This window comes from Nelusetta ayraudi, unplaced genomic scaffold (assembly GCF_046127955.1).
Source record: "Nelusetta ayraudi isolate G7.1 ecotype Tasmania unplaced genomic scaffold, CSIRO-AGI_Nayr_v1 ptg000031l, whole genome shotgun sequence".
Classification (NCBI taxonomy): Eukaryota; Metazoa; Chordata; class Actinopteri; order Tetraodontiformes; family Monacanthidae; genus Nelusetta; species Nelusetta ayraudi.
The window spans coordinates 592,206-619,594 of record NW_027466081.1 but is presented as its reverse complement, the minus strand read 5'-3'; the positions used below and the strand labels follow the sequence as shown (position 1 = coordinate 619,594).

The window sequence follows — 27,389 nt, the reverse complement described above, 5'->3', positions numbered from 1 at the left end:
TGTGTCCAATTTTGGAAGGACAAATGAAAAAAGGAATCAAATACTTGACAGCTAGTTAATAATACAACATTTCAGTCTCTGAATTGCCACTGCTGCCCCTAGAGGCCGTCAGCAGGTCTGAGCAGCGTCTGAGCCTGCCGTTGTCATTTTTAAAGGAACATTTCACCATCATTGTCTGGAATTCACAGACTCAAGAGCTCACACTCAGGCATGCAAAGCACGCACACAGCTTAGCACTGTACACACAAACAGACAAACACACACACACACACACGCACACACACTTTCCTGATCTTGTTTCCTCTGATGCAGCTGCTAAGCGATGAAGGACTGACTGAGATGCCTGTTTGCTTTTTTGCATCTGATGGGAGGGTAAAGTTGTGTGTGTGTGTGTGTGTGTGTGTGTGTGTGTGTGTTTGTGCGTGCGTGTGTTTGGATTCGAGAGAGGCTGAGGGGGAGGAGGAGGAGGAGTTAAGAGGGGGAGGAAGAAGAGGTCCGCAGGATTCCATCACTCTTAGCAACCGTTATTGAGTTACCACGGAAACGCTCTGTGATGTTCTCTGCTTCTGCTTTGTCCTCCTCCATCCATCGCTCTCTCTCTCTCCCTCTCTCTCCTTCTCCCTCTCCCTCTCTCTTATTCTCCCTCTGCCTCCGTTCTGTCTTTACTGCTGGTCGACTTCCTCCTTGTGTTGCTACGCAGTGCTGTGGGACGTTCAGCGGGATGGTTTGGCAGCCGCAGTGCCGGAGTGCGGAGCTCCACGGCTCGAACCCCTGACGGAGATCGTCAAGCAGTTACCTTGTTGAACTTGTTGCTGGTTTATCGATGACAGGCGGCTGGTTTCTGTGTCTCGGCTTTCCAACTTTTTTTTTTCTCCTCGCACCAGTTTATCTCATGACACGCAACATGCAGGACGAGATCGCAAAACATTTGTTTTGGATTGGCCGGCTCGTCCAGTGACTTCACGGGAAGTTGGATGTTGGAATGTCAATCAAAATGCAACTCTCTCAGCTGCGATCAGTCTAGATGCTTCATTTGCTTAGGTCACTCTGAGAGACGCCTGGACACGCCGTGCGAACTAAAGTCGACTCCCGTTAGGAGACTCCACCTCCACCTCATACTCCTCCTCTCCTCTGTCCACCACACCGAGAAGGGTTACAAGGTGGTGGAACAGCTTTAGAAGGGAGACATGCAGCAGCAGAACAGTGAAGTGGACGTTGTTCCAGAGCAGGAGGACCACCAGGAAGAGGAGGAAATGCAAGAAAAAGACCAGGAGCAGGAACAGCAGGAGTTGCACCGACTGGAAGACCACCAAGAGGGGGAGATGCAGCAGGAAGAGGAGGTTCTGAATGAGGAGAGGCTGCAGCAGGAGGAGGAAAATAGTGCTGATGAGGAGTTGGTGGAGAAGGACGACTCCCAGCAGACTCTGGTGGCTGAAGAGCATCAACAAAATGAGGAGCCGGAGCACCAGGAGGAGGTACAAGAGGAGCAGGAGGAAGAGCAGTGGGCAGTCCCACAGACTGAGAGGGAGGAGCTAAAGGAGGAGCTAAAGCAGGAACAGGAAGAGACTGAGAAGACGGACCAGGTGGAGGACTGCCGGGTAGAGGAGGGGGAGGAGTTGCAACCGGAGGAGCCGCAGCAGGTCCATGTAGACCATGAGGAGGAGGCAACCGTAGGCGAGATGAAACAAGTCCAGGAGGAGCTGCCGGAAGACCATGTCCAGACAGAAGAGATGCCAGAGACCAAAGAACAGCCCGTAAAGGCAGAGCTACAAATTGAGCATCATCATCAACAGCAGCAGGAGGCTGAGGAGGACTGGCAGCGGACTCGGGAGGTGCAGGACTTTGAGGACGTTCTGGAGCAAAGTCACAACAGCCAGGTGCTGAATCGACTGAGAGGAATGTGAGTAGACACCAGAACAGCGGCAGCGGCAGCTTTGCCGGTAACGATGTAATGCAATGATCATAATGATGATGATGTCATAGCTGAGTAGTCAACTGGAGTTCATGCGAAGGTCCACGTTAGAATCGGGGTGACGGCAGGCAGTGGCGCTGGTGCAGCGGATGGGAAGGGAAGACAGACATCGGAGAAATGAGTGAGAGGAGAAAATGTGCGAGTCGTCGCTAAACGTGCCGCAAACACGAGCGCGTTGTTGTTGACAGCACCTCATGCTTTATTTGATTTATTTATTTGTTTTTCGGTTTCTTGGAGTGGACGTGAGCAAGCAGGCTCGGCAGCAGGAAGACCATAGCGGCATCTGTCAGAATCTGAAGCGACGGCAGGGGGATGTAAAACAGCTTGTCTTTTTGTTCCCCGTAGTTGCCATGGTAACAGCCGCGCGTTGTAATGCAGCAAAGTCCGCAATGGGAGAGGAAGGCGTGGAAAGAGGCAAGGCAGGACTGGAAAAAACTGGAGGAAAATATTTGAACTGACCATCACAATGTTTTTGCTAGAATGATTGAGAGTATTCCAGCACGTGTGTTCTCAGCAGCCTCATCACAGCCTCTCTAGACTGCAGGGTACCACTTTTGAAGAAGTGCACACTCTCTGCAGTTTTACACGTTTTTTGTTATTTGTGTGTGTTTCGTTGTTGGTTGTACCCAGCCTTCGCGGAGGAAGCTGAGGAGAAGGTGGATGGATGGATGGATGGAAATTCATATTTTATAAATGATGGATTCGGGCTATGGTTGGGGTCCTCGTATCTAAATGTCAAGTACGAATACACAGTAAATAAACCAATAGATGAAATATTTACAAACACTTAACTTGCTGGAAAAATTGTGTACTATTGGTTAGCATTGGATCAGTGTTACCCACGGCACTGCATGGACAATACCAAGAACTTTCAACTGTCAAAGGTTAGACAATGGCAGAAGCTGAACAACGTAGGCGCTGGAATGTTACCAACCATATGTATCATGTTCAGCCAAGCTTCACGGATATGTGTTGTTTAACTCAAAGTTACAGTGAGCATGTGGAAGCAACGACTTTTTGGGGCTGGACTGAAGCCACACTGAAGACACAACATGAGTCAGACAAGCGTTAGACAGACCTTTTTGGAACACAACAAATGAGGTGCATCACTCATGCCCGGACAACTATTAAATCTGCTCGAAGGGGGTTTTACATTAACAGCAAATCATTGAAGCTGGAAAAAAATTACAAAATCAATAAAGTCACCAGAGACTGCAACGTCTGCCAAAGGTCTACACACTGTTAGTACCAATTTTCAATTTGACAACTTAAATAAGTAAAAACTTATTAGGGAAATAAAATAAAAAATAAAAAATACTAACAGTAGACAGACAGACTACACCCCCCTTCACAAAATGTTGTTGAGCGGTGAATCAATAAGTCACCACTAACAATTTGCGACAGTGTGTGCACTGATTCTCAATCACATACAATCAGGAAAAAAAAGGTACACTGGCAGTACCACCACCCTTTCATCACCTGAGTAGTGACGTCATCAGTAACTGAGGCCAAAACACTAGTCTATTGTTGGAACCACCACTTACCACTGGCATGAATTGTAGAACAGAAACATCATACTAGGGCCGAGCTCAACAGCAGGAACTCAACACAGCTGTTATGGTAACGGGCTAATTTCAACTGCAGGCACAATACATCACAGTACGTGACAGAGGTTGTTCAGCTCATGAAGAAAAGAGATGCAGGAGCGCAGGCTGTGGAGGCACCAATAGGGAAAAAAAAAGTTATATTTTTCTTTTTTCGTTTGTTCAGACAAGGTATAAAATGCATAGACGCAAGATGCTTGACAGTTCCAACAAAGACCTAAACACCTAATGAGGAAAAAAAATAGACATTCCAACATGTCTTTAAAAGACATGCATCTTTTGAGCTGCATTTGAAGAGAGGCACATAACAATAATGACACTGCAGCAGGAACAGCCTGACCAGGTTTTGAGATCCCCCCCCCCCGAGACCATGAGTCTGAGACCATGACAAGACCCAGAACAAATGGCCAAGATGGGATGAGATGGCATAGAAGTGGTCTCAAGACTGGTCTCAAGACTGGTCTCAAGACTGGTCTCAGCAACTATTACACTACGACCCTATTCAGGCTTTAAAGACTGATCACTGAAATCACTGATAGAAGAATGTTGTTGTTTTTTTCAACCTTGCAGCTGTGCATCTTCATCATGTTTAAGTCTGAAGCACACAGACTGACAGTGTCATAACACTATTGACAGAGTAAGCATTCATTGCTTCCAGTAAACTTCGAAATCAAACAGAATACAACAATCTCTGCTTGACATCTGTCTGGATGTGCTGTCACTATGCACTGGCTCGTACGCATCACAATATGTCCCATTTTCCTTAATATGCATATTATTAGTCAACATATTTGGCAACAAGTGCCCTACAGGTGTTATTACATATTCAATTTGACCTAAACCTCAATGTGATGCCACTGAAATGATTAGGATCTAATGTAAGTGCTAAATGTAATTTTGGCAATGCCTGAGGTTGAGCTTGAAATAAGAAGCAGAATATCGTCTGCAAACATAAATTTGCCGATGATACCCCCTTTTCTACCAGAGTCCCTAATTGCCAAGGTCACGGGTTTAATGAATAACACAAAAAGCATCAGACTCCGGAGGCAACACTGACGTGTCCCTCTTTCTATGTAAGGCATATAAGGTGGTCATGGGCAGTTTGAGAAATTTAATAAAGAAGTCTTTAAAATCAGATCTCGGAGGCGTAGATTCTCAGAATACAAGGCAAACAAGAATACGGTGGCTGAACCACATTGCACTCACATTTCTTTTTGTTGTAATATGACTTAATACTTGAATACTCTCCTTAAATCATACTGCTTCTGTTTCTGACTGGCGGGGGCGGGGGTGGCCGGGTGCTGGTAGGAAATTGTGTCCCGGCATTTTTTTTCGTTGATGGGGGGGTATATTTATGACTGCCTTCACGCGGGCCGGACAGAGACACGCAGCGGGGCGGATGTGGCCCGCGGGCCGTAGTTTGGCTAGGCCTGGTCTATTTGATACGAAACCAGTGTTGAGTTGAGTTGAGTTTTCCATTACATTCTCCGATAAGCTCTTATGTCAAGAATTACCTCAGAGTACAGCCTTTGGTCTCATGAAGTACCAAACATTAACAAAAGCAAGAATCTGTTCCTATACTTTACTTTTACTCTACTTGGTCCTTTACCAAGTATAGGAACAGATTACCAAGTACTTGTTCCTTTCCCTTATATTGATTATGTGCAGTGGTCAGATAAGCTTTAAATCATTATCAATGAACACTTTACTCTTTGCCATTGTTTTTGATATATAATAAAATATACATAAAAAAGCCACTGGACCGTTGTGGAATTTGAACTTATGTTAAATAATAGATTAAAGTTATACAATTGAGGCTGAAATTGGGAATCTGGACCTTTTGACCGGGTGTTAGCCAAACTACTGGCTGCCAAAAATATCAAATTATCCATCCATCATCCATCCATCCATTTTCAATTTTTTTCTGCTATTACTCTGGAGGTGGCACACACAATAATTTCTACTGTGGTTTCCACAAGAAGATGTATGGACCACTAAATGGGTGCACTACTCCATAACCACGCATTAAACCAAGAGGTTTTTATTTTCACAATCAAGTTTCTATTCTTTGCGAGAATAACTACACAGTCCTCTGGGTCCCATCACTGCTGATTAAAAATGCTATTGGAACTATTTGTTTCCCCTTCATGTCGCAGTCATCTCGTTCATCATGTTGTGACAGGAAAACATTTGGCGAAATCAGTTTTTGAGTTAATGAATGTTGCTGCAGCTAAATAACTGAAATGAATATTCGATTCAAAAGAAAACATGCCCTCTGGCAATCTTTTTTTTTTTTTTTTTTTTAAGAGAAATGGGCTCTAGTTGCCAAACAACATCTTGTATTTGTAACGATCTGGCATAAACAACAACAACAGAGAATTTGTTTTTTCTCAAAAAAATTGAAATGGAGCAGCTTGTGTGGTAGACGAAGAAGTCAAAGCCAAGAAAAGTGTTGCAAAATTCTGCAGGGAAACATCGGCAAGTAGAGCGCGCTACCTGTCGACAGCGGTTTAGTCAGACTGAGATACAGAAGGTGAAACTTTAAAACACAACTTACTCACTCTCGCCTTCCTGGTCATCATCTGCCGCTATCAGAAGAAGCTCCATTCTGTGAGAACTGACTGTCGACGATCTAAAGAACTACAAAGCGCTGACGAGTCTAAAAGCTTCTTTGATTTTTTTCTTTTTAAGCTGTTCTCATGAATGCCAGACATGGATTTACACAGCAAACGCCGCATCACTCCCATGTTTTTCTTACAGAACAAAGACGTTAATTGCATCACTTGGATTTTTACAGGAATGAATTAGTAAAGTGTCTGTCAGCACAAGCCAAACCATCAATGACATCTGTCCTAAAATTATGATTCCAAACTCAGTAAAGCGGTATATAACCAATTAATAGGATCAATGGTGCCGCCTCGGCAGCGAGAGGGGGGTTGTGCCGGCTGTAACTGCACTGCGTAACTTTCAAGCGCGACCCGACATGCCGGACGAACCACTTTACGGTGGTTTCACATACTACCATTACAAATACATGAGATTATAAAATGACGGAATGGAACCCAATAATTAACCTCGATGAAAGACAAAGTAATAAAAGTATTTGACCGTTTGCTACGACGTTATTGTCAATGTCTGTTTTGCATTTCATATTGGTGTTTTTCCTGAACACATATGAGCGCTCCAGCTAGGCGACTACTTGTATTTTCCCACATCGATAAACTAGCGCTGCAGCGTGTTTACTTCGTCACTTCGCCATTTCCACCGAAAGTTACCTAGGGCTGCTTTAAAGAAAAAATGAAACCAAAATGTAGTCATTTCATAATCACATTTAATATATAGAATAAAAGCACTTTTTCCAAATTGTAAACTTGCATGACTACAAGAACTCTGTTAGTTAATGTTTCCTTCCTTAAGGTGTTTTTTGCACAAGCATTTGTCGAGAGAATTTGGGGAAACTTCTGAACTTTAACCTTTGAACCAAAACTGGGAGTTGACCCCAAGTGTAGGCAGTGCCATTCATTTTTTACTCAAATCAATCTGTAAAGTATATAGGTAATTGGAAATGTATAGGAGCATATACAGGTGCACACATTTTAGTTGTTATCGCTAGTTTCCATGGTAACAGAACAGCAAGTTAATGGATATTCATGTCTTATCTTTTTCCTTTTAGGCTACAGTGTAGGTGTAGGCGGTGTAGATGCAGTTAACGACTGTTGCGCTAAATACGCCCCGTGGTGCTTCTTCACGGACAAATACTGCTTTTTCTTTTGGGACAAACTTGCTTTAACTAATGAACGCCCTCTTGACACCTGAGCTGAACATGCTGAACATTGGAATCCTCAAGGGTGAAAAAAGTGAGAGACGAGTGAGGGGAGAAGCTGGCTGCAGGGCTTTTAGTCAACAGGAGAAACACTTCTACCTAAAGTATCACACCAAGAGGAAATGGAAGAGCGATGACTCATTCCTAAAAAGCAACCTTCATCCCCATGTCCTCCATCCTTCATCTATCCTCAGCCATGTTTTTCAGTTAAAGGTACAGTGAGTAAAACTCTGTCATCAAGGGCTCAGGTTTTAGAATTGCAGGGCTCTTCCGCTCACCCTCCCTCTCCCAAGATTGCCAGGGAGCTACGGTGGTCTTCGCATCTCAAAGATGATTTCTTAACTTGAAGTCATCCATCCACACGCAAGACAGCCAGTGTTACGGTGTCTTTGTCTGAGCTGGCCGGCTGGTGCAAGCAGCCTGTATGAGCGTTTTGTTCACTTATTCCGCCCCTCGTGTACATATTGCACTCCTTTCTAGCTCGTTCTCCCTGACATTTCCGAACTAGTGCTACTCCAGAAATCGTAAATTATTATCTTTTGGAGTATCTTTCACTGAAATGGCTGATGTGAATGAAGTGGCAGTGAAAGTGTGCTAGGCGTAGCAACAGTAACCATGGGGGACAGGACTTAGCGAAAGGTGAGTTCTTAATAAAGGTCGCATAATTTCAGTCCGTCTGTTATTTTCCCCCCAATATGCACTAATTAGTCCACTGTGACAGAAAATAACCATTGATCATTGACTATTTGTATATGTGAAGGAACCATTCCATGGGTAGGAAAGCCAAGCTGCTTTTATGTCACAGCGTTTGTACACATACACAAATATATTTATGGGTGGCGTAATAAGCTTTTGCCAACAAATCCTGACAACCTTTAATTGTAGTACAGTTGTAAATGTACGCTGCTCACTGCTCTTAGTTATTCACTGCTGATCCGCCCACACAGGCCAGTATGCAATTACAGAGAGACAACAAAATAACAGGTCTATTGTAATGTCAACACTAAAACACATCTTAGCTGTAGTTTCCCCTCAAGGTCAGACTATATAGCTGTGATTGGCTAGAGACCCTTCTGTATCTATCTATCTATCTATCTATCTATCTATCTATCTATCTAGTGTCCATTCTGTACTATATTGTCTTGGTTTATGCTATGCATATGTATTAAAATTTAAATTTGACTGTTTTTCTTCTGTTTGTTTTACAGGCAAAAATACAAAACTACATCGCAGAGGTAAGAAAGACATACATGCATGCACATCAGCGCACTTTTGTCAAGGTTCTCGGTCGTCAAGGTCATTGTAGTACTTGGACATTGGTTAGACTCTCAATTACATGAGACAGTTGTGAGGAAAAGAGATGACTGGTCAAAAATGCCCTTGCCAGGAATTTTGTAAACACACACACACACACACACACACACACACACACACACACACACACACACACACACACACACACACACACACACACACACACACACACACACACACACACACACACACACGGACGCGCAGCGGTAAAATGCGGTGAGTTTTGCTGTGAGATTGCGGCTGCAATCTGCGCCACAGATGCGTGTATCCACAAAGGTTTTTGCGCTAATGACATGCAGGCGCAAACACCCACAAATGCGGCACCTGAAACAGGTGCAAATGTTGCGGTCTGGCAACCTGAGAGCAGTTTGCGCCAAAGGTTGTTCGTGAGTGCGTGTGTTAATGGAAGCACGGAAAAGAAGACAAAAAATTTCAGATCGTGAGCCGGCTGCCCTCCCTGCTGAAGCAAGTGGACGATAAATGTGCCTGGCATTACGATGCCTCCTCCGTCTACCAAGACTGCTGCCACAATGGAAAGAAAGTCAAGACGCAAGACACGTTAGTCACCAACACCTGAGTACCATTTGTATTTTTCATAGCCTATCTAAAATATTGGCATATATACTGTAGTCTATGCCTATCTATATATAAGATTTCAGGAGCCATATATATATATTTCAGGCTTTTCAGAGAGGAAAGTTTCACTCAGAAGCCAGAAACACTTGGACAGACAGAAGCTGCGCCTGGTTTTGGCTGGCGGTGTTTCCGTCTGTCAAACTGCATCGTGCGGACACGAGCGCAAACTCTTTCTGGATCTGCCGCTGTTTGAATGAGGCATATTTGCATAGAAGGGGGTGTGTCCTTTTGCGCGTAATGACTCATTTAAATACATTCAAATGAGTCTGGCGCAACCCTGCTGCTACCTGCGCCTCGGCGCATTTTCCGCCTGTTTTCACGTTTGCGTCCCCTCTGTGGATCGGAATCACTGTTTTTGGCGCTATTTACACGGATTTTCTGGCGCAAAAGCATTGTGGTGGAAAAAAAAAACATGCACAAATGTCATTGCACATGTAAACTACTGACAAAGCTGATGAGGACTGTGTCTGTCAAACAGGCAGACGGATGGATTTGGACAGGTAGACACGCGAAGTGAAATGATAGATCAGGTGACTAAAACGCTCGCCTTTGAACTATCATTATCTAATAACTGTGGGCGCAATTAAACAAGGCTGCCCACTGTGATTGAAACTTAAACTTAGCAATCGCCTGCAACATTAGCTCATCAATTCAATTACCCAGAGGGAAAACCCCACAAATTAACCAGGAGCCAAAAAGAAACAAATAAAAGAAAAAACGGCAGGCTGCGGCGACGGATGCCATTTTCTCATCCATGCTAGTCATGTATGTCGCTACGTTGCAACACATATAGTTGCAACACATAAACATTCAACACCCTTTTCTTGCACGCATAACCAGGACTGCTTTGCGTGTGTTTATAAAGTGGTATGAAAAGTGAACAAAATATAATAATAACTTACCTTAAAAACCTACACCGGCGAAGCAACACCTGTAACTCATTTCCCGGTATTTACATTATGAGCCTAGCTAGCTTCCGCTTCACCTTGCCGAGTCCCAGTGATACCGCCGATCGGTGCTGCCACCTGGTGTTCATTTTAGCCAGTAGCGGCCTAAACAAAAACTACAATTGTCGCCATACCAAAAAGATAAAATGATAACAACTCAATAAAAATACAATCCGTGGGTGTCACACTTACCTCTGTCATAAACTTGCAACTTGTCGCCCTGATGACTGGGAGAGGCTCCAGCAACCACCCTGCGAGCCTCAATGTGCAGGAGAGACATAAAAAAGACGGATGGGAGGATGAATCCAATGCGGTTACAGACTTTAATTGTTGAAGTTTTAAATGTCCCTCTGTCTTGCTCCATCACCCTACGTGACTCCAGCTGCAACCATGGCAACTGAAACCGATTTCCTCCAGTTTACAGGGAGGCGTTTCGTTGCCATGGCAATCGCTCGATGCCTGGCTGCACTGGTGTTTTCATGCTCCTCCAGTGTTGGAACAAAACTCTTTGGGTCTGCAAGGGTGAGATTGTCGCGCACAGCCCAAGTGAGGATTGTATGAAATGTCTATCAAGCTACCTGAAGAGTTTTCTCCTCTTTGAAAAGCCCACAAATCGAGAAATGATAGACGTGACTCATCTCGTCGGGTGACATGTTTATTTCCTGGGTGAGCCTCCCATTGCTTGTTGTGGGAGTCAGCTGATTTTGAAGGGGGCGGAGTGTCGTGTGTCCATCTGGAGGAAACAGATTTTTATGTTCTTATTTTGTGGTGTGAAGAGAAAGAAGGGCCGTGTGGGTGTGAAGTATGAAGACTGGTACACCCCGCTCTGAGCTGGTGGAGCCTGCAGAGAGATTTCTTTAGCATACTTTAGCTCCTATAGAAGCATGTGACATAAAAGGTTTGATTTAGCCCAAAACGCTTTGACGTTCAAGTTAGAACCCCGATTAATGTCTGTTTCATTTTTCTAACAACTTTGTTTTACTTGCTCAGTTTGCTTTGATGACTCTGCAGCCCTATGAAACCCTTCAGTCACCCCACTACAGCTTTGACAACCTCCTCCCACATCCCTGAGCCCAGGATAAGCAGTAGTAGGAGGCTGGAGGGAAGACATTAGAAGACATTAGTAGACATAGTGACAATGGTGCTGGTCGCCTGATCTGTTTAGACCTGTTTACAAATGCTTGTTATCGGCAGCCCACGTAAGGACTGACTCGGGCCATGGGTTGGCATTTGTCAGGCGGATATAGGCCGGTGTTTGTGTGTGTGTGTGTGAGTCTGGGAGAAGGACATTTCATTTCTGCATTACAGAACAATGATTCTATGGGGTTCGATGACCCAGGGTGTCCATAAACCACCAGCAAATAAAGCCTGGACTTCAGCAATAAAATTGGACTGCAAGGATATAAAACGCATTTTATAAAAAATAAAAAAAAAGCCCAAAGACCAAGACAATGAAACAGGTTGACATTTTTTTTTTCAACTATAATAAAGCAGGCCTCATGGAAACAAAGGAAAAGATGGAGAATTTTAAAAATTGAACAGGGAATATTTCTAATGAAAGAGAAAATTAATATGTGGCACGCACACACACACACACGCACATACGCACACGCACACACACACACACACACACACACACACACACACACACACACACATCTCTTGTTCATCTCATGAAAAACAGATGTGCTTCTTTACTTGGTTACGTTGGACAACTAATGTCTTCGTTAAGGTTCTTGACGTCTGTATTGATCTCAGCCACAAGCGACTGCAGTCCCGTTCACTAGGCCAACAACAACACATGTAAGCACAATTGTCTAGTTACCACATCTAACTCACCTAAACGTCAAATACATTTTTAGCCATGGGTGTCAGACTTACAGTAGCATAAGCATGGAGAAATCCTTTGAACTTCCAGTGTGAGTATCACATAATGTTGTTGACCTTGAGAGCCCCGAAATAAAAAAAAAAAATTGACTTTGACATCTAATTTCCTTGTAATTACTGTTGGTCATGGTCCAAAAGCTGAGCTAGTGGCTGACTGAACTGTTTGTTTGTATTATAGGCTGAAGGGGGTCCTGGAGCAGATGGACCGAGGGGTCGTCGACCTTCAGGAACTCCGCAGGAACATAGAGCTCGCTGCGGCCATGCTGGATACTGTTTACACAGACGAGACCAGGTGGGCCGGCGGACACTGGCGGATCAGCTGGCTGACAACTGAACACATCTACCGTCCAAGATGTTGCTGACAGGTGTTTCTGTCTGTCACGAAGGCGTCTGTTGGACACCGAGGACGAGCTCAGCGACCTGCAGGTGGAATCGGTGCCAAGCGAGGTGCGCGATTGGCTGGCGTGCACCTTCAGCCGGAAGACGGGCGTGGCGAGGCGTCGCCCCGAGGAGAAGCCGAGATTCAGGAGCATTGTCCACGCAGTGCAAGCTGGGATATTTGTAGAAAGGTAATGGGAACTGTTTTATTTATTTACTGAGAGTGAAAATATAACACATTTATGGGGAAGACCAGGGAGGGGCCAAAGCAGATGGATGGAGAGTGACCCAAAAAATATATCATGGGATATGTGAAAAACATGTGCTTTAATTGAAAATGAACAAAAGTGTTACAACAAAATATGTCATTGAAGCCCCACGATATTTAGCTCTTTATTGAAATGACTCTTGAAAAACTGAAAGAATTGATGAAATATAGCTATTTTACGATTTCCTTACTATTAATGTAATTTCTTCAAATTCGGCAGACCATAGTTTTCCCATGCCCACTTATCTGTCCATATACCAAACAATAGAAGTATAACATCAAACAATTTACTACTTACTTACTATTTTTCCAATTTTTGTATGCAGAAACATTTTTTAAGTGTTGTGAATTTACTTTAAATCTTCAAATCAACATTTTAAAATGTTTCAAAGGTGCTGATATAAGTGAAAAAAGATCTGACAATTCCTCTTAACTCATCTGGTAGTTAAATATCAATCAATCAGTCCATCCATCCATCCATCCATCCATCCATCAATGTATTCATTGTAGCAAATCCATGGCTTTGCTTCTGGAATCTCAAGGCAGCTGTTCCCTTCAGGGGGTGCTGTAGCAAATCCTTTGCCTCCATCTGGCCTTCTCCTCTGCATCTTCTTCTCTCACATCAGCTAACTTCATGTCCTCTTCCACGGCATCCAATAAATCTCCACTTTGCTTTTCCCCGTGCCCTATTTCTCCAGTCTCCAACCTCTTCATCCTTCCACTGATATGTTCACTGTCCCTCCTCGTAAATATCCCAAGAATCTTAGCCTGACTCCTCTGGCTTTATCACCGAATCATCTAACACAAACACGCAGTTTGATATGGCCTTTAATGGTTTTTATTAATTATATTTAAAGTGATAATTAAGAGCGGTGTAAAAATCCAGTTGGGCATATAATATTTTGAACTAATGGCAATGTCTCCAGCAGACACCACAAGTACTTAATGACACTCAAGAAAAGGGTCATCAACTTATCAAAATTACTATTGGAAAAAAAGAAAAAAAAACAGCTACATCCGGCTGGCTGTGTCACACGGAGTGTAAAGATGTTAGCGTTTGAGAGACCTGCGGGTGGTTCGGAGGAACGACGGGGTCCAATACCATTAGAGTGTAAATGAGTCACGGCAATGGGACACTATCAGTTCATCTGCCGCTGCTTAATGACGCATGAAATAAAAGAATATCTGTGCACCGTGGCGGCAGTCGCTGTGTGTTTAGAGAGTGGTTGCCGCGGCGACGGCCGTCCTTTCGGCTCGCAAAAGTGCAGAGAGGCGCAGCTGGACGTCGACGTGATGAAACGCTTATTCCGATGCAGCTGCTGTCTGTCAACTTCTAAAATGTATCTAAGCATGAGATTTCTTGAAAGCTTACGCGTGTGTGTGTGTGTGTGTGCGTGCGTGCGTGTGCGTCTGTGTGGGTGGATTGGTATCAGGATGTACAGACGGACGTCTAACATGGCTGGTCTGACCTACCCTCCCACAGCTTTGACTGCACTGAAGGTGAGAACAGTTTTATAACCACAGTCCCATCTGCTGAAAGGGACGATTTTTGTGTAGATTTTTTTTTTCTTCATGATTTAATCAAAAGAATATGCTAAAGGTGAATAAAGACCACACTCAGATCTTCCGAGGCAAGGTGAGGAAGGAAAAAAGCAGTTGGAGACATAAAAGGGGGTGTGAATATAGGATGAGTGGTATTACAGACCCTCAGTTGAATTCCTATTGAAAATGAAAACTGAAGCAGACACAATCCAGTCACTTGTGCAATCTATCTTTATTACCAAAGGCAAAATATTTAACTTCGATTTTTTTTTTTTTTTATGTACAAATGACCCATAGTGTCATTCAAGAGGTTTCAAGACTTCGCTAGTTTTAATCAGTTTTGATAGTCCCTTTCCTGTCTCTCTGTACTTCAACTGTACAGTCATAGGCATATTTTGTGCATGTCAAGTCCAATTTCTAGCCTGCATGAAACAGTTGCGTTGAAAAATGAACATTTTGTGATGGATTTTAATTCGGACATTTTCCCTGAAAACAGAGGTTCCAAGTGGATAGCAAAGGAACAGAGAAGGTCCACATCAGCTAAACATCGACGGTGCTGCAGGGATGTCAGAGGGAAAGATTTGGAATAGACGACAGAGAGCAAATGGAAACAAATGTATTTGAAAAAAAAAAAAGTACGGTAAAATTTAAACAAGAGAAAAGGCAAAATAGAAAAGTTGGACAGAAGCCATCGTGCCGCCAGCCGCAGGTTTTAACAGATGTAATGAAATGCAAGAAGCTGAAGACTGAAACAAAGAGGTGGAAAAGCAGCCAGTGCCTGAAATGTACTGATAACAATGAATTTAAAAAGACAAAAAGAAACCAAAGTGGGCAAAAATAAAGAGGTGCATTAAGCACAAAAGGCCCAAAATGATGGGAACATCTGAATAGGCACTTGATGAGAGTAGAAGAGTATAAAAAAGATGGAGAACGATTTCAATATCTTTTTGATGCAAGTTTTATGGCCCAGAATTCCGGATTACTGTAAAGAATGTTTTTGTTCTACTTAAACGACACAATCGTAAAATAAAATATTAATAGAATGAAAATTTTCATTTTCATAACAAAGCTGCGGAAGAAACATATTGAGAATGTAATCAATTATTAATCAGTACATCAAAGAATAAATTAAAACTATGATGGAGGGCAATCAGCCATCAGATTAGCTCAAATGAAAATGATGCTGCCTCGTCGCATGAGAGATGGTGTTCAGTTCATGACCAGATGGATGAGGGCTGATAATAATCTCGGTGCGTTAACTATTCTGTTTTGCTTTGTCTTGTTCCAGGAAGTGGATCAGTGGTCGTTTGATGTTTTCGCATTCCACAAGGCCACTGGAGACCATGCGCTCAAGTTCCTGGTCTATGACCTGCTCACTCGCTATGACCTCATCAACAGGTTCAGGGTACACACAGCTTTTTTATCGTTGCAACAGTCCTTGAAGTCACGGATCAGGCGAAGGGGCGCGTTCACACCAGCCTTAATTAGTCCGGTTCAACTGAAAGAGGTGGTTTATGGTCCGCTATCAAGTGAACCAATCACAGGAAGCCACTCAGCGCTTAGTTGCCCATCCTCCCTCTCCCGAGCTTACCAGTGACTACGGTGGCCTGCACGCACATACCTAGCTTCCTCGTCCTTCTTCTACTTTGTTGGTTTATTTGAGGACACCAGTGTTTATCCTAAATACGAAACATGCTGGCTGGCAGACTGGATTGTCCACACCAGGCTTCCTTAGAAATATGGCGGTGAAAGATGGCAGCTAACTGGGAGCAAGACCCTTGTTGATCTTTTTCTAGATATAAGAAGTAGTGTAAGGGTAGGAAAACCCAATTGTCTTTATTATACTGTGAGTATACATTTTTATTAATGTATTTTATGTGCAGTATATTAAGCTTCTACCAATATAAAAATCGTAACAAATATACACACTGGACCTTTAAATACTGGGTACTCTGCTTAAAAGGACATGAGCTGCTATGGCTTAGATTTTGCAAGACTTGCAAATCCTGAAACTGATATCAAAGACTGGCAACCGTTTCCAAAGCTTTTTCATTCTGCATGAGCTCAGTGTGATTGACACTCTCAGGGCAAGTGTTACCATTGACTTTAGAATTTTCATTTTTTTCCCCGCTTTCTTTATTTTTTTTAGATTCCGGTTCAGGCTCTGGTGCTGTTTGTCGAAGCGCTGGAGTGTGGATACAGCAAATACAAGAACCCCTACCACAACCTGATTCATGCCGCTGATGTCACACAGACTGCTCACTTCCTAATGTTGCACACGGGACTGATGGTAATAAACACACGAGGCACCACTCAAAACACAATCGTTTGGCTACCTGGGCATCAAACAACAATGTGCTTGCGTTTTCACAGCACTGGCTAAGTGAGTTGGAGATTCTTGCTATGGTTTTTGCCGCAGCGATCCACGACTTTGAACATACGGGAACCACCAACAACTTCCACATTCATACGAGGTAACGAAGATCTGAACGACAACACAAACGCACAGCTGATGCGTTCCAGTCTGCACCGCACTGCCTCATTATAAGGTTGTCTGTACGTCAGGTCAGAGGTGGCCATCCTCTACAATGACCGATCAGTGCTGGAGAATCATCACGTGAGCGCTGCCTACAGGCTGATGGCAGAGGAGGACATGAACATTCTGGTTAACCTGAACAAGGAGGACTGGAGGTAGACACACACACACACACACACACACACACACACACACACACACAGCTCACACAACAATCATTCAGTACCTGTGCACTCATTCACAGATGATGTTGTGTATTGGCCATCTATCTGCAGGGAGCTGAGGGCTTTGGTCATTGAGATGGTCATGTCCACAGACATGTCTTGCCATTTTCAGCAGATCAAGACCATGAGGAACGCATTGACACAAACGCACAGGTCAGCACTAAAGTAGCTTTGGTTTGCTGCAGCATTCAGCATTGGTAGAATCTGTGATGTGATGTGAGTCTGTATGCTGATAATATCAGACTATGAATGTATGTATTTATATATATGTATATATATATGTATATATATATATATATATATATGTATATATATATATATATATATATATATATATATATTTATAATGTATATTCAGTATATACATATATGTGTGTGTGTGTGTACATACATATGTCATTATGTTTCTTTCACACTTTTATTGATATATTTTTTGTATATATATGTGTCTATTTCTATAATGTGTATATATGTATAAAATGTAGTTTTAATGAGAAAAAAAAACATGTACTTTTCTTCTTATAGTCCTTCAGAAGAAAGCTTGCTTTTGACTTCATTTTTTTGACTTCTTAAATCATGTCATTTAAAAAAAATCTTTTTTTTAAAGACTTCACATTAAGATGCAACTGCACTAGTTAATATTCAAGTCACCGTTCAAATATCAAAGACAAGCAGATCATAAGCGGGAGCTTCATGAAGTGTAGGACGTTAGGTCACGGAAACTGTGCTGAACCAAACTGCGGGAGCGCCGACATAAAACGTGCAGAGAGCAACTTCCCATCACTGTCAGTGGAGGGATGGGGGGTGACAGCTGCCAGGCTTGTTGGGGCTCTCGCACTTAGATCGCTTCTGAGACACCTGTGTCCAGCCTGGCAGCACCCTGGTGCATCAACACAGCAGTCAAGAGAATCACCCCGTACATACTGTAGCTACACAGTGACCAGTGTCTCAAACAAAAGGCACGTCACAGCTAACCAAGCGACACATAGGCGTTGGCTGATTGACATGGTGGCTCATCTTAGATACCATATGGAACTCAAGGCCCGGAAAGGAAGTTCAGAATGCTCTGGCAACCATTTCTATTGTACAGTATGTTGCAAAACTCCCTGTTGGGGAACAAGTTACAATTTGTCATACATTTTCATTTATGTAGCTAATTTTGCATTTAGTTTTTTTTTTTTTTTTTTTTGAAAACTCTATTCTATTTAATTGTATTCACTATTGTGGTCATCATTATTTTATTTATCTGTTTTTGATTCAATGTAGTTTGTATTCCCATTATTACTTTATTATTATTATTACATTATTAACTTTTATCGATGTGCGTGTACAACACATTGAAGTTCTCAAATGTTTTCATACTGTGTGTGAAACATGTTAATGTAAGTTAACCAAGCCACACATTTTGTAGGAAGTCTTGCCAATTTTGTGTAATATCCCTATATTATGAACTGAGATGTAATTTTGAACGACTCGGTGGGTAAGGATCGACCATTTATTTTTGCTCTTTCTTCGCCTCTGCAGCATAGACAAAGTCAAAGTGTTGTCGCTGATGCTTCACGCTGCAGACATCAGTCATCCAGCCAAAGCCTGGCCACTGCACTACCGCTGGACTCACAGTCTGATGGAGGAGTTCTTCAGACAGGTACACACTGGGTCCTGCTGGACCATTCTATGGGCCCAGCAGAAGATGCTGTTATCAATACGCTATGTATGGGAAGTAGGCCCAAACTGCTTATTACTTATAGTATATACTTATTACTTATACACTAATTACTTATCATTCCTGCTGTTCTTTGAGCTCTATTTTATTCTAATTAGGAAATGCAGCAACTGCATGGAATTCTCCACAAGCTTGGGGTAGCTTTGTATTTCTCACATGATCAGATGATTGGTTTTCCCATTGCATTTTTTTTTTTTTAATAAAACGCGTCAACTCACAATAATATCAGTGTGAAAATATTTTAAGTTGTTAAAATTTCTTCAGCCAGTAAGTTCACTAGTAAGTATTGAAGAGCTTATTTTGTGTTCCACTTTCTGAAGCTTCCAACTGGTTGCTTCTAAAATTACATAACTGTTCATGCAAAAACAAACAAACAAACAAAACAAACAGTATTTTAGCTAAAGCTCCTCAGATCCCCTCTAAGTTCCCAGATAAACGCTACTTTAACTCCCGAAGCCTTGATCTCAGAGACTGACTTGAAGTTAAAAAAACGAAAGAATCCACCTTAGTTCTTGACAAACACAAAAGCAATAAAGTGAGGATGTGTTGGGGTTACAAGCAGGTTACTGCAGTCTGCACTTCAGCCACGTCAAAGACTGACTCCAACAGCTTAGGCTGGGTTTCTGGTACCACGGTGGTCCCACTGCTGCTCGACTGGCACACCGCTTAGCCCAAATCCACCATGGATCTAGATTTGACTGTCTGCTCCAACATGCAACGAGTCCAAGTCAGCTTTGGATGAGTTGATGGACGCTCATAAAACCATCATGAAACATTTCCTAAGCTCTTCTGTGACAGCTTATAAAATTTATATAAGCAGCTTTACAATATAATTTATAGAATATATAAATTATTAAGCTGTGATTTTTTTGGGGGTGTTTTTGAAGAAGAGACAGCGACATCAAGAGATTACATTTTAGACTGCAGTGCTCACCCTCTCCCCCTTCCTCTCCTGAGTTTGCCAGTAAACTACGGCGCCCTGCGCACCCAAACCTGGATACCTCGTCCATTCTTCTTCTTCGTTGGTTTATTTGAAGATGCAAGCGTTCACCCTAAATGCCAAACTTGCTGCGAGGCAGCTGGATTGTCCACACCAGGCTTCCGTAGAAATGTGGCAGTGCCAGATGGCAGCTAACTTGGGAGCGAGACCCTTGATCATATACATATAAGAACCGTTCTACCGTTACTTTTGTTGTACTGCGATTATGCACTTTTATTAATGTATTTATGGACAGTGTATTGAGGTTTTTTCCCCCCCTCGAAGCAAATATCATAAATCAAGCCAAATATTACACACTGGACCTTTAAGACCCATGCGGGCTTTAGGGGACTTGTTGACTGTTGAATTAAAAGCTTCAAATCAGTCTGGCATATGGTGCGTGGATTGCAATCTGTTTTTCCCGCTTGCATGACGTTGACAAGATGCACATGCTAAACAGCTGATTTCAGCGCTCCGTTAACACGTCGTGTCTGTGTTGCCGCGGTGACTGTCTCTTCCAGGGAGATAAGGAGGTCGAGCTCGGCCTCCCCTTTTCCCCCCTGTGTGACCGCAAAGCCACCATGATCGCGCAGTCGCAGATAGGTAAGAATTGCCATCAGTCACAGTGGCAGGTGGGGTGACGCTCCAGTCAGACTGAATTTACTGTGCATGATCAGTTGTGGTTTCAGAGTGACACTTGCTGGGGAACTGTGGAAGTGCACATATTTAACATAGGACAACAAACAATGTTTCTTATCATGAAAAATGAACAGTGTTTTTGTTTTTATACTGCTACTGCTTGTACTATTTGTCCAGTCATTCCTTGTATGTTCTCTTTGTGCGCAGGGTTCATCGACTTCATCGTGGAACCGACCTTCAGCGGTCTCATCGACACGGCGGAAAAAGTCATCGGCCCTCTCATAGAAGAGGAGAGGAAAGCTAAAGAGACTGGAAACAGAAGGTCGAGGTACCACAAACACTGACAGTAGCATCATGTCATCCGCTAGCTTCAAGATAAACACTATTATAACGGTGAGATTTATAGACAGCACAAAAAAAGGTTCTATTTCGGAAGCGTCGGCGACAGTCAAATTTAAACTTGAGGCAATGCTAAATAAAGAACATTTCACATTAAACTTTCCATTGTTTGAACGATGGGCTCCCTGTTTATTTTAAACCTTTGCTTTGTTTAGTCTCACAGGAAGTGGTTCTGTCACTGTGGAGTCGGTGCAAAGACACAGCACTGGTCGCTATGGGAGCAACGATGACGGACACATGGACTTCTCCCTCACAGCCATAGACTTGACGGCTCTGAGACTTCACCTGTCGGGCGTCATTGGGAGCAACAAGGACAGATGGAAAGAGCTCTCTGTGCACGGTAACTAACACAGAAGGACAGACAGACAGACAGACAGACAGAAATTGATTGATTGTGTGTGTGTGTGTGTGTGTGTGTGTGTGTGTGTGTGTGTGTGAATTTGATAAGATTAGGTTTAGCATGGCAGTTTCACTTATATAGCGCATTTCATACCAAGGGCAACTGAATGTGCTTTACATGAAACAAATGTTTCTTGTGCATTTTTTTTCTTCCGATTTCATCAGGTCAAAGTCAATTTTTGTATTATTATATATTGTTATTAATAAATATATAATACACCATTTATTAGCCATGACAAGGCATTGTTCTCTCTTTAGATCTGATAGCTGCAAAAAGCATAATTAACTGTTAACAAGTGCAGTTATTTCATATTAATTAATGCTTAAAAAAGATCAAAAGTAACATCTTTCATTCAATTACTTTTGCATCTATCAGCGCTATATATGTGTGTGTGTGTGTGTGTGTATGTATATATATATTTATATATGTATATGTACTGTATATATATTTATGTATGTGTATATATATGTGTATATATATATTTTTTATATATATATGTTAAGCTGGTAAATCCATGAATGTTGCATCAAAGTGGAATTTGATAGACCGAGTTCATTAAAAACATTAATTTTTCAGATTTTTTTTTTAACTTTCATTATGACTTTAATAGACTTGTGAGAAAACGCTGTGTTGCATAATGATAATCTTTAATTATATAGCATTTTAGACTTGCTTCAGAATTAAAATGCATAGGCACTTTGCTTGCACCATAGGATATTCTGCGTTTTTTTTTTTTTTTTTTCAATTTTCTTTTTCCCACTTCCTGCAATTTCAATGTTGCTCAGAGTTGGCCAACAAGGTAGAGGACGTGCTGGAGGAAGAGGAGGAGGAAGAGGAACAAGAGGAGCCCAATGCCAAGTCAGAGTCCTCGTTACACGTGTCCCCTCGTCACAACAACCCATCGGATGGGCACAGCTCCGACCAATCAGCGCCAGAGGATTCCCCTCCCAATCAAACGCTCGCTGACGGGCCTCCAGAACACGTGCCTACAGACTGCTCCACCTGGAACGGTACACAACGCCGCCGCACGTGACGACGTTGGAAACCTATTGTTGTTATTGTTGCTAACTCTTCATCAACCGACTCGTTTCTCTTGTCGCCATGGCAGGGGTCGGCCCGGGGGAGGAAGCAACCGAGGTGGACGACGGCCGTGAGGAGGAGGTGCCTGAAAATGCCTGATGATGAGATTCTATGGCAAAACCCATCAGCGTGTATGACTGTGGCAGGTCACCATGGCAACAGATGTTGCAGGTGCAGTTGCAAAGAGGGTTCAGGTTGTTCTGTTGGAGCGGGGCGGCCGACTCAGCGTGGATTCGGGTTGGCCGGCCCTTCATTTACAACTGACTCTGGAAAACATCATGTTCCGAATCATCAGATAGCAGCTTCTTAGCAGCCTCAAGGTACATTCTTAGTGGTGAAAGTGTGTTGTGATTTTATTTTTGCGACTTCGGGCATTGCAAGGGACATAAGTAGGAAGTGAAAAAAAAAAAAAGAAAACTGTCAAAACCGTCGTTAAGGCTAAAATATATACACTGTCTGGGGTTTCCCCCTTCATAGTTAAGACAAATTAGCTGTCCATTATCTTGAGGAGTCAGACGTATAGCTCTCGCGAGGTGATACGGGACTCAACAAGTGTACTGTTCAAAGTGTGGCTTCAACTTTGCGGTGGGTTCAAAAGATCCCGCGTGTTTTACTTCTGACTGTGACACAATTTAGTGATGTCGAGGCTTTCAAAGAATATTCAACGAACCCCCCTTCTGCTGCAGGAGGAAAAGGGTTGGTTGCTTACCTCATTCCCACACAACATAGTCTTTAGTATTCATTGGCTTTGCCCACATTCCACTTGTGCGGTTGTCATTGCAGTCTTCTGGCATTATAAGAACAAAATATGTTGTGTTTCGACTTTAATACAAGGCCAGTTACCTCTCCTGTACCCCGTGCTCGTGTTACCATGTATTCAGTGAATTCAAACATTAATGGGTGAGACTAAGATCAATCAAAGAACAACAATACGAAAAAAAAAAAAAAAAAATTCAGTGAATTATTTTGCATCAGATACTACACATGTACACATGCTATGCATTTAGCGAAAAGCACTGCCACCCTTATTTGTGTGTTTGTGGATTCATTCACGCTCTGTTATACAACAGAGAGGGAATCTTTACTTATGGCAAGTACATTTCTATGGGAGCCGTGTGCATGTAAAGTATATATGACCTGTTGTATGTAAACTTTAATTGGGGGAAAAAATGTCAGCTGAGTCGATCAGGTTTTTTTTTTTTCCAAGACACGTCGGCCTGTGACGGCGCTTCGGGGTTCATCGCTAATTTTTTTTTTTTTTAAAGGAAACCTTCGTTTTGGAGTTGCTACTCGTTTGATGTTAGAAAATGCAATTCGAGGATGTTTACATTTGCTATATAGAGCTGGACAACAAACATGGAATGGAATGGAAAACAGAAGAAGGCGTTTGATTGACTGTCCATCTGCTCAGCAAAAGGACCTTCCTCAAAGTCCTGCTCTGTAGTTCCTCACAGTCCTTCTAACACACCTGCTGTCCTTCATGCAACAAGACCCAAACAAACCTGGGCGTAATGTGGCATCACTGATTTAGGACACTGTCAGAAGTAAAATATGCATGTTTACTCCTTTTGGCATTGAACAGATAGCAGCAATGGAACTAAGATGTTGGGGCTTTTAAACCGCGAGAAGAGTTTTATGAGCGAGGACTCTTTGTGATGTGGGTTCTCTGAGACAGTGCTTTTCAACCTTTTTTGAGCCACGGCGCGTTTCTTTCATTAAAAAAAAATAAATAAATAAAAAATACTACGGCACACCGCCAACCCAAAACATTATAAATTGACACTTTTTAGCCTCATGATATTTTAGTCTCTTGAATTGTTAACACTCACTCCGCGTGAAAAACCCTGTTTATATGCACACAAAGCTGATAGCCTGGGAGGACTTGTGGGAGGAAAATAGGCTCACATTTCATTTGAAGCAGTCACACCACTATGGAATGTTGTTGTTTTTTTTTTTTTGACCAATTAAGTGAAATTGGATATTTTTTGTAATACAATAGAATAGAATGCCTTCATTTGTCCCACATTGGGGGAAAATTACATAATTACAGCAGCATATTCAGTGCAAAGAGAAGATTAAAAAATATGAAATTAAAAAAATAAATAAATAAAATAAACATCTAAATTATTTACATAACAAGATAAGTGTTGTAGTAGTGACACGTGTTGTGAAATGTGGTGGTTTCTAAATGTTTTTACTGAGACTTCCCTTTTCTCGGCACACCTGACATCATCTCACGGCACGCCAGTGAGCCGCGGCACAGGGGTCGAAAAACACTGCTCTAAGATACCTCTCTACGACGCACTGTTTAGTGCCAGACCTGAACGTTTCCTCTATTACTGTAGAAATTGTGGTGACGATTGCAGTAATCTGACGCAAATGTGGTTGTCAAAAAAAAAAAAAACAAGTTTCCTTTGAACTCCTAGTTTGTCTTGTTTCATGATTGGTGACAGTGCTTTGAATTGAGGTTTGCCATGTCAGCGGACTGTTAAGAGTTTAATTCAGGGCGGCTGTGAGGTAACCGCTGAGAGAGCTGTCCAGCAGTCTTTTATTTTTTAAAGACTCACCGTTAATGTTACTTTGTTGTTTGTGTAAATCAAAAGGAGCATTAACTTGTGAATTAATTCACATGGTTTTTAGTTTCAAGTATGTACATAATGCCATTTTTTTTCTAAATCGTTAAGCCATCCGATTGTATATGTCAGCAAAATGTGTCATTTACGATGGATTTTATTTCAGCAGACAAGTTGCGTAAAAGATCTCTTTCACAAGCCAAAATGGCAGCACCCAAAAACAACCAAAACAAGCAAGAAAGCGAAATAAAAAATAATGACAAACAGTACATAAATATAACACAACATTGCATCACAATACATATTAAAAACAACACTGAAGCATTGCGATTTCTTTGCAACCACAAGAAATCAAACCAAAACACCCGGACAATATGGTATATTTTCAACACCGTTGTTGGCTTTTAGTAAGTTACATTGTCCCCTATATATTTCAAACGTCTTGTCATGAAAGCTAACTGATAAGCTATAAATAATATAAACCACAGACTTAGCCTTACCTACGGACAAGTCCAGCAGGCTCTTCAGTCTGTTCTTTCTATTCATTACTCAGGCATTTCTTTGGCCACGTCACCACAATCTCAACGTGTGATCATTAAAATGTGGAGTTTTGTGAGCTTTTAACTCAGCTGAGAGTTTTACACTTTAGCTGTAAAATTCAATCAACCTCAACATCAGTCACAATGTAAAAAACAAACCAAAAACAGAAACATTCTGTCGGTAAGCATAATGTGTTATGGGAAGAAGAGAAATATTAAAATTAAAACACACAACCCTTTTTTTTTTTTTTTTCTTAAATTCTCAAAAATAATTTGCATGGGCCACATAAATTAAAAGGTCCTGTAATTATTGTAGTAATGGCAGTGATGGCAGAGAAAAAATGCATTTACCCCAAATTGGTGAAAAATCACGAGTCTGTCATTCACAGCACTTTCATTATCACAGTGACATCGGTTTGAGTCTGGAGCTACACGTGTGTAGTATCACCCTGCCGTTGTTACCCACCTCAGTCACTCTGCTGCCTGTGTGGGCCAATTGTCCGAAAGAATCAGAGCGGTTGACCAACATAGTGTTGTTCCAATTTTTGACAAATGTAATGTTTGTTAAGAACTCTGATATGTTTGTAATCCTCCATTCTTTAGCTACATAGAGAAAACAGGTTTTAGTGTGTGTCAACTATTAAACACAAACAAAAAGGTGTACAAAGCAAAAAATATCCAAATTTGTTGATGTCAGAAAACCTGGTCAAAGAAATGGCTGTAAACCAGCTCAGTTTAACTAAACCCTGCTTGCAACTCTATTTTATCTTCACTAGTTAGGACTCTTGGTAAAGAATATTGTCGTCAACAGAATCACGGTGTTGAAAAGGACGACAGAATCTCCGTAAACAAGAACTCTGAGCGAAATAATGAATGGAAACTTTTGCTCCTTCGCCTTGTTTGGTAAACGCAACGTGTACTAAAACCATTGTGTCCACTTTGACTCTGCGTGCCTGTTTGTGAGCGAATAAGAGAAAGAAAGAGGCAGTAAGAGAATGTGTGTACCGTATACTGTATAGCTGTTTTCTGTATTATTGCATTAAACATTGATGACTAATGTCTGTCCTGGGGTACTTTTTTCAATTACACATAAGCGTGCGTGTCATCTTAAAGGTTTAATGTGTCATAGTTGGAGATTTTGAAGAAGAAACAGCGACATCAAGTGGTTACAATTTAGATTGCAGCGTCTATTACTCTCCCTCCCCCCTCTTGAGCTAGCTACGGTGGCCTGCGCACCGGAACCCGGATCCCTCGTTCACCTTCTTCTTCTTCTTCTTCTTCTTCTTATTGATGGATTTTCCAATCCATCAATCACTGAGGCTGATTATGTCAGTAGGGAGTCTATCCACAGCATTAATGTGCAGGTATTGCCTGTGTGAAGTGCGAAAGACTGCATCGTTGCAAGATTCTTTGCATTGTCAAACCTCATCGTAAGAAATGTGGAAGCAAAGACCGGTAAAATCATGGCATAATAATAACTTAAAATAGCAACAACTTTACTTTGTTTTGCTTTGGTTGTGTTGTGTCTGCATGCAATTTCCCCTTTTTTGACAGAGACATTTTTGGGCAATGAGAGTGGCGTAATAGGTAGAAAGACAACATAGCTTAAGAGTGGCTGTGCTTGGGCCCACTTGCTCAGCCCCGGTATTAACAGCTTGTTTGCATAGCAGAAAAGGCTTTTGCAACATTCAGCGGACAGTGGAACAGCAGTTTCTTTGATTAAAACATGCAACTCGTTTTTAAACTCCGCAAAATCAGCTTGCGGGCCGGAGAAAACACGTTTGCGGGCCTGATCTGGCCCCCGGGCCGCATGTTTGACACCGCTGCTTTAGAGTGAGGTATGTTCACTGTTAACTGGTGCTTGCATTTTCCTTGAAAATGTGCTCAAATTGAGTGCATGAGCTGAATAAGATTTCCTGTTCCTGT

At 42.2% G+C, this 27,389-nt stretch overlaps 1 protein-coding gene across 1 annotated transcript; it reads left to right on the top strand.

The window, feature by feature from the left end:
* Positions 1 to 567: 567 nt before the first annotated feature.
* Positions 568 to 23,427, top strand: pde1a (phosphodiesterase 1A, calmodulin-dependent). Its single transcript, XM_076030740.1, has 16 exons — positions 568 to 1,900; positions 8,608 to 8,634; positions 12,362 to 12,475; positions 12,570 to 12,752; positions 14,263 to 14,329; positions 15,660 to 15,776; positions 16,521 to 16,661; positions 16,745 to 16,845; positions 16,937 to 17,062; positions 17,183 to 17,284; positions 18,656 to 18,776; positions 20,355 to 20,436; positions 20,680 to 20,800; positions 21,027 to 21,211; positions 22,057 to 22,281; positions 22,380 to 23,427. The coding sequence occupies exons 1-16, from the start codon at positions 1,188 to 1,190 to the stop codon at positions 22,448 to 22,450; spliced, it is 2,496 nt and encodes an 831-aa protein (XP_075886855.1). The 5' UTR covers positions 568 to 1,187; the 3' UTR covers positions 22,451 to 23,427.
* The last annotated feature ends 3,962 nt before the right edge of the window (positions 23,428 to 27,389 follow it).